At 38.6% G+C, this 13942-nt stretch overlaps 1 protein-coding gene across 7 annotated transcripts in view; it reads right to left on the reverse strand.

Annotated features, from left to right (window-relative positions):
* The window catches only part of LOC132817052 (R3H domain-containing protein 1-like), a 164384-nt gene that overhangs the window by 88755 nt on the left and 61687 nt on the right, over positions 1 to 13942 (reverse strand). For 5 of the 7 annotated variants that reach the window (XM_060827126.1, XM_060827127.1, XM_060827130.1 and 2 more), the window contains 6 exons: positions 13352 to 13460; positions 11864 to 11959; positions 6422 to 6459; positions 6279 to 6332; positions 5925 to 6151; positions 4375 to 4626 (listed from right to left, as the gene is read on the reverse strand). In XM_060827126.1, the coding sequence (XP_060683109.1) occupies positions 4375 to 4626; positions 5925 to 6151; positions 6279 to 6332; positions 6422 to 6459; positions 11864 to 11959; positions 13352 to 13460 (776 nt within the window). The remainder of the gene's footprint in view (positions 1 to 4374; positions 4627 to 5924; positions 6152 to 6278; positions 6333 to 6421; positions 6460 to 11863; positions 11960 to 13351; positions 13461 to 13942) is intronic. The other 2 variants (XM_060827128.1, XM_060827129.1) reach the window with 2 other exon arrangements.

Below are 13942 nucleotides of genomic sequence, written 5' to 3' on the forward strand. Positions count from 1 at the left end.
TCCTTTATTTTCCATCCAAAGACATGAGACCAGCGGCCACATGTACACTGAACACTTACCATCTATATTCTACCAAGCCTTCCATTTCATTTGTCAAATATCATGTGTACCCGTCAGAATCGCTGTATTCTTTGCTGTTGACTCCAGTTCATCATTCCCAGCCACTGTCACAGATCCCAACCTACCATATTGATGAAGCCCACACTCAAACTTCTGATATTAAATGCTCTACAATTCAAAGACTGTGTACTTCTACCTCTGAAATGTTGCTCATTTCTGTTCCAGTCTCAGCATGCCAAATGGCGCTAAATTTTTTTTGTTGTCCCATGAGCCAAAGTTTCATTTCTCTAAATCTTAAACAACTCAAAATCTTGCTCTATACATTCTATAATTTCACATGAAATCATGCTCCAGTTTCACGTGTCCTTACTAACCTCTACTTGCTCCCACAGCCAGCCAATGTCTTAAATGTAACATGTCCAACCCTGTATTCAATCCATGATCCTGTTGCCCTGTCTCTAACTTCCAACAACCAATCAATACACATTTCATTTTACGTATCCTCCAACACTAACTCCCCAATGTTCACAGTCTAGATTAAAGTGATGCTAGAAAAGCACAGCAGGTCAGGCAGCAGAGGAGCAGAAAAATCAACGTTTCGGGCAAAAACCCTTCATCAGGCCTTCAATCCTGAAGAAGGGCTTTTGCCCAAAACGTTGTTTTTTCTGGTCCTCGGATGCGGCCTGACCTGCTGTGCTTTTCTAGCACCGCTCTAATCTAGACTCTGATTTCCAAAATCTGCAGTCCTACTTTTGCCCTCCCCAATGTTCACAGCCTTGCATGTCCCATGCTCCACCTCTCCATTTATCTCTTCCACAAAAACTTTTTCCAATCTTTTGGCATTGCTGAATACCTCCTTGGTAATGGCATAAACTGTCTGATTAGGCAACTGTAAATTCTGTAATATAATCTGTAGGTTAAAAGTTCTATATAACTGCAAATTGCAGTTGACAGTTCTATCACGTTTAGTCTCATTTCAAAATTATTATTCTGAGCAATTCCTTGGAAGCAGCTTATTTTCAAAACTGTTGTTTAATAAGTTGTTTAAGGATGGATAACAAAGTAATCTTAGCAACGATATATCAGTGAGTGTATGAAAGATTTTAAGCAAAAAGAATCAACAGGTTAGATGTGGAAACAAAGTGAAGAGTTGAGTAACATGAGACAGAGTCCAGGAGTGAACAGGACAAACTTAAGAGTGGACTACTTGAAAATCAGCAATGGTGTTTTATCTCAAATATATAATACGTACAAATATTAGATGTACATGCATGATTACCAGTTAAAGAGCAAAACAAGACATTTCTCAGTAATATTATATTAGCATACAAAACAAAAACGTTATATTGGGCACACCCATTTATTGCTACTCAATAAGAACCAATAATGTGAAGATTTCACATACATTTTTAGTATATTTCTTATTTTGGATTGTAAGTATCATATATATTTTAAAATTCTAAATGAAAATACACTAAAAGTATTTTAATTCCTTATAGCATAAGATTTTCAGATGTTTCAATATTAAGGTTATTACAAATGAAAATAAGTAAACTTAAATACAAATTATTGAACAACATTGAGGCAATATCCAATACATGTGCAAAACATATGACCATTGACGCAAAGTCTGTGTTGATATCGTCTGACATTTGCATTTTATCTGAAGTACATCTTGTAAATAATGATTTAGTCAGGTCACCAGTCACTAAGTCAAATAGAACTGAAAAGTCCAGCAGCTCAAGTGATCATCAAGGAGGAGAATTGAAAGAGCAGAGATTCACTTTGTTTCGAATAGTAAAACTCCTGTATTTAACTTTGTGTGTAAATCTCAAAAACACATAAAAATCAGGAAATTAGACAAAAATGTTTAAACATTTAACAAAACAGCCAAAGTTCATAATAGGACAAGCCGAATCTTGATGTCGCTTGTGGTGCAGGAATAGTGATCCATCTCTGGACCAGGAGGTCTGGACAAAATTCCCACTTGCTCCAGAGGTATACAATAACATCTCTGTACAGGTTGGAGAGGAGATAACCTGAAGTCAAATCTTGTTTCAGTTTAACAGAAAAATACCCATGTCTTCTTTGAAAGGTTATATTACAAACTAAACCACCCTGTAATTTGATAGTACTGTATTAAGAACAAAACACTTGGGATATTCCTTAGTTTACTGTAAACTGCTACAAAACATATTATTGATCTTAAAACCAACTAAAAATGACCAGAACACTCACCCTATATTTAAAAAGGGAGAATTTAATCCCAACGTCCAAACTTTCCTTTTCCCTCTGACAAATGGTAATTTCTTTGTTTACTTCCAAACTGATGCACATTTAACTAGAACCATTCACATATTTCAATTTGTAATTATTTTCAAATATTCAGAAAAATTAAAAGTATCAGTAAAATGGGCAAATTGTGATGGGCAATAAACACCGGCCTAGCCAGCATTGCGCACATCCCATGAACGAATGCAGAAAATGTGGAGGAAAAAACAAACACTTCTGAACCCTGTCAAATTATACTGTACTTGGTATTGTAGATATACACTGTATTGCCATAGTAATGACATATATGGTAAAAATAGTGCATTGGACATTAATGGACAAACAAAAGGAAAATCCATCTAATTACAATAAACATTACAAAATATTAAACAGCAAAAATCTAATTTACAAATTTCAACCCGTCCCCAGGCAATAGGATACAATTCAATGCAACTGGGCTTTCTAAAATTATCCCACTGATTTTTAAAAAAAATGTTCTGTATGGCAAATCCAATATAATCTCTCTTTAAAATTAAGCACTGTGCTTTCTGCAATTTCCTCGTTCATATTTATACGGAGATCATCCTCTGAATTTTATAGTTGTATTACTTTCTAAGCAGAATAGCTTAGGTAGCCCATTGTTTGCAATTGCAGATGCAGATCTTTTGACCAGAGTTAGAAATGGTCACATTCTTTAAATACAATAATTATCTGAGCAATTGGGAAAAAAAAACTCAATTCTCCATTAAACCTTAAATTTGAAGTGCATGTCAAATAAGGATACAGTTCAATCAACTATTGTGCGTTAACTTTCCAATGCCCCTTCCCAAAATGCAGAAACAGTCCCATGATTATATTTGATGGTAACTTAATTCATTAAAGCTCTGATCACTAGATGTTCCGTCTGTTTATAAAATCACCATTAAGTAGTGTCTATATTGTTGCTTCAATGTAATGAAGTCTTTCCAAATAAGGTTATCAAACAAAAAGGTTATCAAGCCACATCAGGAAGTGTTAGGGGGATGATCCAAGACCAGGTTAAAGAGGCAAGTTTAAGTAGCCTCTTAAAACAGGAAGAGTGAAAAAGAGGTGGAGAACTTTAGAGAGGAAATCCCAGTGCTTTGGGCCATAGCAGTTGAGGTTATTGATTTAACATAGGAATGCTCAAAAGGCCAGAATTCGAAAAGTTCAGATATCTTACAGGGTTACAGATTCAGACCATGAAAGGATTTGTGTAAACAGAATTTTTACAGCAAGATATGGCTTAGTCAAGACTAATGGTGGTAAATTACAGTACTTGGTTCAAGTGAAAACACAGGCAACATTAGACCTTTTTAGAGCCTGGGAGATAAGTCAGAATTGCACTGCAGATGTTAAGTTAAGATATACGGTGCACAGAGGATGGTTTCAGCAGCAGATAAGCTGAGACAAGAGTGAACTTTCATGGCATTAGAGGTAGAAACATCAGTTGCGATGGTATGGTGTGCAGCTGAATGCTCAGCTTGGGGTCATATATGAAACACAGGCTGCGAAGTCTACTTCAGTCTCAGACAGCTGCCAGAGAAGAACTCCATCTCTATGGGAAAAGAGTTGATGATGAAGACTGAAATCAATGGCTTGTGTCTTCCAAATATTTGAAGAAAATATGCGCTTTTTGAGTACTGGTTGTTAAACAAACAGTCTGATAATTGAGAGATAATGGAGGAGTGTCATGGTGAAGTATTCACAACCAATGAGCAGAAAAGCTATTCTTGACATTAGTGAAAGACATGAGAATTTTTCTAAAGAAAGTTTAAAAATTGATAAGTGAAGTAATGACTTAGATTAAAATTGAACAACTTTTAAAAGCATACATGATACAGAAAATTGTAAACTTATAAACGGAACTTAAGTCAACTTATTTTTGAGGAAATATTTACAATTATTACATAAGTATCCAGGATTATTAAAGACCTGAACAACATCTTTATTAAAATAGCAAAGTTTTGCAGAGTAAATTCCAATTACAAACATTTCAAATAAATCCCAGCACTGGATACCAACCTGTTTGAGGGTTCACGAGAATACTGCCAGGTGGTATGCCTGCAGCTTCCAAGGGAAGCAAAAAGAAGCTAGTGCTAGTAGGAATCACTTGCCCACTCATGCCACCATCAAAGGAAAGAGAATTACTAGTGTTGACAGCTGAATAGACGGCTGGCACACCATGAGTCTGGCTCATAGCTGTGACTGGAAGAGGTTGATGGGTGCGAGAGAGGGAACCCGTGGATGACCCTACACTACTAGAAGACTCTGAACCTGGGAAAGGAGTAATGAAAAATCTTTATCTAGAGACAGAAACATCATGCCTTTTTCCTTTCTACGCATCACGATGAATTGTCTTCAAACATGCACAATGTTAGGAAAATTAGCAAACCCCCATTGACTCTAACATGTTAAATTATTACAGCATAAAGTAAGAATAATTTAACCAAGCAAACTCTTATTTATTATATAACTGTACAGCTACAGCATGCAGACTTAATATATGAATGCATAAGCTTCAAAAGTAATAGTAAAAGCAGCCCCCAATGAAAGGTCAGCCAACACTTCTTCCAGTGATTTTGCATTTGTGTGTCTAGTTGCAGTCATCGCAGTGCAAAAAAGTTTGGTTTTTAAATACATAAAATAAAGCAAACAATCCGTGTAATATGTGAACACAACAATTCAGCAAGAAAGAGAAAAGCAAGCTCTTGGCACAGACCAAGTTATAAAAGCAGACATTATTTTGAATACAACAAAAACAAAGGGTTAACAAATTAATGTAGGCTATGATACCCTCAAACAAAGATAAGAATGATTAAGTTTGGCAAAGAATACAGAAAGTTTTTAAAAGTTAACAGGTTAACTAAATTGCACATAAATATTCAATGAACCAGATATTCCTGGACTTATTGTGCCGATTTGTTTTGCATTTTTCTGGAACTGCAGCCCACATTACTTTGGATAACCAAAGATGTCTAAAACAGTATAGCACTAATTAGTCAAAAAAGTCAAAAGAATAATTATTTAGAAATGACTTACTGACTCCTCAATAATTTAGTATTTAAATACACTTGATGCACTCCTAAGCCATATAGACAAGTTAGTTCCAGATTGACCACTAGTCTGTATGGAAGTCGCTCAATCTCAGTCAGGGAATCATTGAGATGCCAAGAGTGGCTTTATTGCCCCTGAGCTCAGGAAAGCAAATATCACTTTACCAATAAAGATCACTCTGCAGTAGTCGCAAAATACAATTGTCAGTGAATACTCAGGACAAGTTGGATCCAGCTGCAGCATTCTCCTTCATTGGTGAATGTGCAAGCAAACATTTATCTCAAATATGAATAATGGTCAATTTGATGAGGTACTTAAGGGCTGCTTGCCTTTGAGAAATAGTACCTATGGCAAAAGCCCTCACCTTTGGGCAATAGAAAAAAAACAAGAAGAGTTGATCAATCAGAAAAGTGATGAGAAATATTAAGTTGATTTGACACTCTAAAAGCCAGCATTTGCCAAACTAGTACTTTACTGTGATTGTGTAATGTTAAGTGTAGTGTATAATAATAATGTACCTGCTTTTGAAAGCCTGCCTGTACTTTTGCTGCTACCAGAGCTATCACCTCTTGCCAGTACAGAAATTCCACTAAAGCTGCTAGCTTTTGTCATTGCTGGTTTCAGATTGCGGTTTGAGCTATCAGAGTCCGTACTGCTCCAAGGACGTGGCTCTGACCACTTCAGCTCATTTTCAGTACTGCTCTGCCGACTATTGGAGGATCTCCCAGTTCCATCCTTATTTCCTCTGCAACATATAAAATAAAGTTAACATTTATCTTAATTTTACAAGACTTCAAAAAGTAAATAATGAATGAATTCAGAGTACACAATTATACAAACAAATATTCTAATTAGAACAAGCTTTCCTGTACCTAAATATTTGTCGCCTTTGTTGTGTGCTATTAGCAGCTTCTTCTTCATGAATTCTGTTGATGTTAATAGGAGATTTCAGAATGTATTATAAAACACCATGAAATCCTAATCAATTAAACTATCCATTCAAATCATCACCCACCTTTTATCTGTAAAGTAATTATCCTGGGAAAATGATAACTGAAACAAAAACAAATTTTTAGTTACATCAACAAAACTAGTAAAAAAAAAATGATAAAACATGATATTTTTACATCACTAAGACGAAACTAACATAATCATTGGTACAAAAATTAAATACTCTACATTCCATTTTCTGCACATAGTGGCTTGTCCTTAAATAATTCAATGTGATCAGCAAATTGTGTACATGTTATGCTAACTCTAATGTATCCAAAAAGAAATTTGCAATCATGCATTGATTTGAACAAAATCAATAACAAATGCAAAAATGGCAACATTCAAGTTGTTTTTAACTTGGCTACAAATGATCAGAGTATGAACTTCATTGAATGATAATGAGTTTTATAACATCAAGTTCAGCACTTGGAAATTAATGTTTGAAAGATTTTGCTCTAACATGTCAATGAAAGATGATCAAATTGAAATATTCAAGAAAGTGAAGAGTCTTCAAAAAGGGAGAACACTGCTGCTTTACCAAGCTCAGGAACAAAGGGGAACAAGTCTGTCTTGGGTGGGGTTCAGGTACATAGATCTTTCAAATGCTACAAATAGGTGCAGAAAGCAACCAGGAAAGCCAATGGAATGCTGGACATTATATGGAGAGGAGTTGAAAACAAGGATGAGCAAGTTATACTGCAGTTACACAAAACTGGGGTTAAACCCCACTTGCAGTACTGACAGATGATTTGGGACCCATACAGTAGGAAGGATATATTGGCCTTGGTGGGAGTACAACATGGGTTTACAACAATGATGCCTGGACTTCAGGGGTTACATTTTGAGGAGATTATTCAAATTATAGTCTGAGTCACACAGCACAGAAACAGACCTTTCAGTCTAACTTGTCCATGCCGAAGTTTCCCAAACTAAACTAGTCTCACTTGCCTGCGTTTTGCCCATGTTTGTCTAAACCTTTCCTTTTCATGCATCCAAATGTGTTTCAAATGTTCTAACTGTATGTGTATCCACCACTTCCTCTGGCTGTTCGTTTGATACATGAACGTGTGACAATATTGCCCCTCGTTTTATATCGTTCCCCTTAAAAATCAGGACTGTTTTTTCTAGAATGTAGAAGTTTAAGTGATTTGATCAAAATTTAAGTTGTTAACAGGTAAAGACAAAAATAAACTATTTCCATAGGCTGGGGCTTCTAGATCAAGGAGGCACAGTCTGAGAATAACAGCAAGACCATTCAGGAGAGCAGTTGGGAAGCATTTATATACACAAAGGATGGTAGACGTTGGAACTCTCTTCCACAAATAACAATGGATTGTAGATCAGCTGCTAACATAAAAATTGAGATAGATAAATTTTTCATAAACAACAGGTATTAAGGGATACTGGCCAAAAGCAGGTATACAGAGTCAGGGCACAGATCACCCATGATCTCTGTGTGCTGGAACAGACTTGAGGGGCTTAATGGCCGACTCCTATTTTTATGTCCTGATGAACAAGGGCCTGATCATTTAGGACCAACGTAATGAAAAATTTCTTCATTCAAAAGATTGCTAATTGTCAGAATTCTTGACCACAGTGGGTTGTGGATGCATCACCATTGACTATATTTAAGTCTGGGATAAACAGATTTCTAGGTAAGAAGGGATATAGGGGTGCAGGCAGAAAAGTAGAGTTGATTGCCCTTATATCCGCTGGCAGACTTGATGGGCTATATAGTTCCCCATGATAAAAACAATAACTGCAGATGCTGGAAACCAGATTTTCCATTAGTGGTGCTGGAAGAGCACAGCAGTTCAGGCAGCATCCGAGGAGCAGCAAAATCGACGTTTTGGGCAAAAGCCCTTCATCAGGAATAAAGGCAGAGAGCCTGAAGCGTGGAGAGATAAGCTTGAGGAGGGTGGGGGTGGGGAGAAAGTAACAGAGTATAATGGGTGAGTGGGGGAGGGGATGAAGGTGATAGATCAGGGAGGAGAGGGTGGAGTGGTTAGGTGGAAAAGGAGATAGGCAGGTCGGACAAGTCATTGGGACAGTGCTGAGCTGGAAGTTTGGAACTAGGGTGAGGTAGGGGAAGGGGAAATGAGGAAACTGTTGAAGTCCACATTGATGCCCTGGGGTTGAAGTGTTCCGAGGCAGAAGATGAGGCGTTCTTCCTCCAGGCGTCTGGTGGTGAGGGAGCGGCAGTGGAGGCAGCCCAGGACCTCCATGTCCTCAGCAGAGTGGGAGGGGGAGTTGAAATGTTGGGTCATGGGGTGGTGTGGTTGATTGGTGCGGGTGTCCCAGAGATGTTCCCTAAAGCGCTCTGCTAGGAGGTGCCCAGTCTCCCCAATGTAGAGGAGACCGCATCGGGAGCAACGGATACAATAAATGATATTAGTGGATGTGCAGGTAAAACTTTGGTGGATGTGGAAGGCTCCTTTAGGGCCTTGGATAGAGGTTAGGGAGGAGGTGTGGGCGCAGGTTTTACAGTTCCTGCGGTGGCAGGGGAAGGTGCCAGGATGGGAGGGTGGGTTGTCGGGGGGGGCGTGGACCTGAACAGGTAGTCATGGAGGGAACGGTCTTTGCGGAAGGCGGAAAGGGGTGGGAGGGAATATATATCTCTGGTGGCGAGGTCTTTTTGGGGGTGGCGGAAATGTCGGCAGATGATGATTTGGTTTATGCGAAGGTTTGTAGGGTGGAAGGTGAGCACCAGGGGCGTTCTGTCCTTATTACGATTGGACGGGTGGGGTCTGAGGGCGGAGGTGCGGGATGTGGACGAGATGCGTTGGAGGGCATCTTTAACCACGTGGGAAGGGAAATTGCGGTCTCTAAAGAAGGAGGCCACCTGGTGGAACTGGTCCTCCTAGGAGCAGATATGGCGGAGGCGGAGGAATTGGGAATACGGGATGGCATTTTTGCAAGAGGTAGGGTGGGAAGAGGTGTAATCCAGGTAGCTGTAGGAGTCGGTGGGTTTGTAAAAAATGTCAGTGTCAAGTCGGTCGTCATTAATGGAGATGGAGAGGTCCAGGAAGGGGAGGGAGGTATCAGAGATGGTCCAGGTAAACTTAAGGTCAGTGTGGAATGTGTTGGTGAAGTTGATGAATTGCTCAACCTCCTCATGGGAGCACGAGGTGGCGCCAATGCAGTCATCAATGTAGCGGAGGAAAAGTGGGGAATGGTGCCGGTGTAATATCAGAAGATCAACTGTTCTACGTAGCCAACAAAGAGACAGGCATAGCTGGGGCCCATACGTGTGCCCACGGCTATCCCTTTGGTCTGCAGGAAGTGGGAGGATTCGAAGGAGAAATTGTTAAGGGTGAGGACCAGTTCAGCCAAACGAATGAGTGTGTTGGTGGAAGGGTACTGTTGGGGACGTTTGGAAAGGAAAAAACGGAGGGCTTGGAGGCCTGGTCATGGCGGGATGGAGGTGTAGAGGGATTGGATATCCATGGTGAAGATGAGGCGTTGGGGGGCCGGGGAAATGGAAGTCTTGGAGGAGGTGGAGGGCGTGGGTGGTGTGTCAAACGTATGCGGGGAGTTCCTGGACTAGGGGGGATAGGACAGTGTCGAGGTAGGTAGAGATGAGTTCAGTGGGGCAGGAGTATGCTGAGATAATGGGTCGGCCAGGATGGTCGAAAGGCTGCGCGTTGTGAGGGTGAGAGGTTGGAGCGGGGGAGGGGGGTAGGTTGAGGCGGTTCTGTCTACCCCCCTCCCCCACTCCAACTACTTCTCACCCTCACAATGCGCAGCCCTCCAATCCCTCTGCTCCAATCCCAACCTCACTATCAAGCCAGTGGATAAAGGGGTCGCAGTGGTAGTCTGGCACACTGACCTCTACACCGCTGAAGCCAAACGCCAACTCGAGGACACCTCTTCCTACTGCCCCCTTGACCATACCTCCCCCCACCAAACCATCTCCCAGACCATACAGAACCTCCACCTCAGGAGATCTCCTACCCACAGCTTCCAACCTCATAGTCCGGGAACCCCACACTGCCCGGTTCTACCTCCTTCCTAAGATCCACAAGCTTGACCACCCTGGCCGACCCATTGTCTCAGCATGCTTCTGCCCCAAGCTTCAGGCTCTCTGCCTTTATTCCTGATGAAGGGCTTCTGCCCGAAACGTCGATTTCGCTGCTCCTTGGATGCTGCCTGAACTGTTGTGCTCTTCCAGCACCACTAATCCAGTATATAGTTCTCCATGCCTGCTATGTTCCTTTCATTCTTGGTATACAATAAAAATCAGTAGTAGACATCCAGCAAAATCATCCAGTATAAAGACACATTTTGTGGACTGCACAATTTTTCAACAGTAATTTTGAAGCATTTGAAAACTCCATATTGAAGCCATGTATTAAGTGTGGGGAAAAAAAAATCTACAACGAAACATTAGTTCCTAACCTGTAATTAGATCATACCATAACTGGTGTTAACTCTGTGGCTTCCTATCCCTTGGAGATGAGCAATATGCTCATAATGCTCTGCACTGAGCTCAAAATAAATTTAAATAGTATAGATCTGAGAAGAGTATTTTGGAAAAATATTTAGCTTTTAAACAACTTGCATATCTTAAAAATAAACTTTTTCAAAGACTAATTTATTTTTACTTTCCACTGAATAGGGTCTTAACCAGTAAAAATGTTCCGAATTCCAACGGTAGGGTTATTACAATATTTTATTTCAAAAGCTTTTATTTAATTTGGACTGCTTTTATGATGATGTTTGGTGCTCTGAAAGTGTTTTTACACAAGTGCGATGTAGGGAAAATTCATGTTTAAAAAAGTGCTTCAGTCCTATATGCCATCTGTCAGAAGCATTATTTACATTGCCGTTTCAAACACTCTGCTCAAGGACACAGCTTTCTATCATTTACCAGAGCTTCATACCTATTTTTTATATGCGACAGTGGCAAAGCTTATAAAAGCACAACATCAGAATTGTGGCTGAGACTCTGAAGTACCCATCTCAAATTTAGCAAGCATGCAAAGTCCTGTCAAACACTTTTACAAGAGCACCTGAACATGATCACTAATCTGCTCTGCATAGGACTTCAGATTTGTGGCCATCCAAAAATCTCAGCAACCAATCTTTGTTAAGCTGATAAAACAAAATTGACTGAAAATGTACCCATCAACATTCTGCTGGCTTCTCATTTACATATTTCCTGCTCAAAGAGCTTGAATTTTATCAGGCCTTTCCTCTAGATAGGTGACAACTAATTATATTTACAAGGGTCTATGAAACAGCATTCCATAGCGTACAGCAAGTCTCCACAAAAAGTTCCTAGTCATGACTACCATGCAACTTTCAGTTTACTAATGTATCATTTACTCTGAAATCTCCACAACCAAATCAATCAAGTTCAATGCCTTCCAGATTTTCAACTACTTATTCGAAGCTTGTAACATCTATTTGCACATCCAATTTAAAACCAGATATTTACTTCTCTTTCCCACCCTATACTTACATCTTGAGAAAATATCCTATCTCTGACCCGCTGATATTCCTCTTCCCTCTCCTCTATTGATTTGCTTCTTCTATCATCCCGCAATCTGATACGTATCTGGAAATTTTGAACACATCGTCTTCTTAGGAGATTGAAATATTTCAAAGTAAAAAAAAAAGATTTAATTGAAGCTTTAACAATATCAAAAATATAGATTTTTTGAAAACAAATTCCAAAAAAAGCTTTTGGAATTTAATTTGTCCATATTAGTACTGCTACACCCTTTCTAAGAAAGGTGCTTTCTCAAGTATAAATTTTCATTTTCCCGAGGCAATTTGTGCTTCTTTCACAATTGCCTTGACTAATTCCAGATGTTCCCAATTTTGCCTTACATTTCCAGGAGGCTGTTTTAAGTGATTAATTTGAAACAAATAACCTGTTTAACATAGGCGTCTCTTAGACTTGATTACTATGAAATATTCCAGTACCACCTGTGAACAATCTCTTGGTTAGGAGAAATGCTTACAATTTTTGAATGATCATTCCTAGGCTGAACTGAAAGTAAACTATGGAACCAAGTTTTAAACTGATCAATCTGCTGGTTAGCATTCGCTCAAAAAAAAAACTCATGAAGAATACAAACTTGGGCAGTCTTTAATCATTCATTGTTGTGCTAAACAGTCATTTGATTACTTTAAAAAGGTATCCCCATTTAATAACTTGTCAATGATTACCATGTACAAAAACCTGACATCATGGTAAGCCCAGCATTTGCTCATGCCCAAACAGCAACATCCTTGAAATACTTTTGCTGTTCTTCTCTTCAGAGTGTCAAATAATGCTTACTACAGTGATCATATAGGACTTAAATGCACGTGACATCTGTATACGCACACACACAAAGCATTGTGAACAAACGATTAACTGAGAAAAAAACAAAACAAATTTTTTTACTAAATTCAATGATTTCATTGAATTTAAACAATGTACAGAAAAAAATAGTCTGCAAACTTTCAACAACTGAATTATATTATTAAAAGATGACTCCAGAGCATGGTGTACACGCCTGAACAAATACACGATCTGAACTAAGTTATTATTATCCAAATCAATAGCTTGAATTTAACTTAATCCTTCCAATTGATTTATTAAAATTTCAACTCCATAAAACTTCCAGTCTAAAAAAGTACAAAAAATTTTGAAATACTAATCATTGACATCATTTTATTAACAGAATATAAATAAAAAGTAATGTTACACTTGGCAATTTGATGAAAACACTCCAAGATGCCTGGTGTTTTGCAACTGTGTGTGAACTAGTCTAGTAATGTCTCAATGCACCATTCTCAACGACAATAATGGTTTCAAATACTTGATAAATTCCACGATATTAAACTAGAATATCTGCTGCTTCAGAAAGAAATACAATATATAAAACAAATAGCAATACAACAACACTTCTTAAACAGAGAGATGAAATCCAAGACTGCACTCAAATTAAGCACTTACTTGGTTATCATCTTTGTCAATGCTTGAGTTATCTCGTTTTAAGATATATCGCTTCTGAAAATCATCACTTGCATCATCTTTTATATGTTCACAAAACTTCTGGTCAGGTCTACGAAGAAACAAAATTGAACCATGACTAGAATAATGCAAATTACATATTTCTAAGTCATCAATGGCAGGCAGTATGAAATCCAAACATTCTACTGTTCTCCTGGTCTTGAGACTGAAAACAGACATTCTGCACAAAATTTCAAAAATTATCTCAAAGTACACCACAATGATTTTTCCCTTTCTTGATTCAAATCAACTTGGTCAGTCTCCTGAGGAAAAAAAAGTCAGAAGTGTTCTCTTTTCACATCTGCTTCTTTTGCAAATTACTCAAATGTGTGTTTATTATTACAAGTGGGAGTAGTTTATATCTATTCACTCTGCCCCATACCCTTCAAGATTTTCAAAACTTTTATCAAGACTCCTAGAATTCTCTTCCAACAAAAACAGTTACATCTCCAATCTACCTTCACTATTGTGTTGCCATTCTCAGAAACCACTTTAGCATAGGTTAAACAAGCACTTAAACAAGTTCATTATGAC

Source organism: Hemiscyllium ocellatum, chromosome 7, assembly GCF_020745735.1.
Source record: "Hemiscyllium ocellatum isolate sHemOce1 chromosome 7, sHemOce1.pat.X.cur, whole genome shotgun sequence".
Taxonomy (NCBI): Eukaryota; Metazoa; Chordata; class Chondrichthyes; order Orectolobiformes; family Hemiscylliidae; genus Hemiscyllium; species Hemiscyllium ocellatum.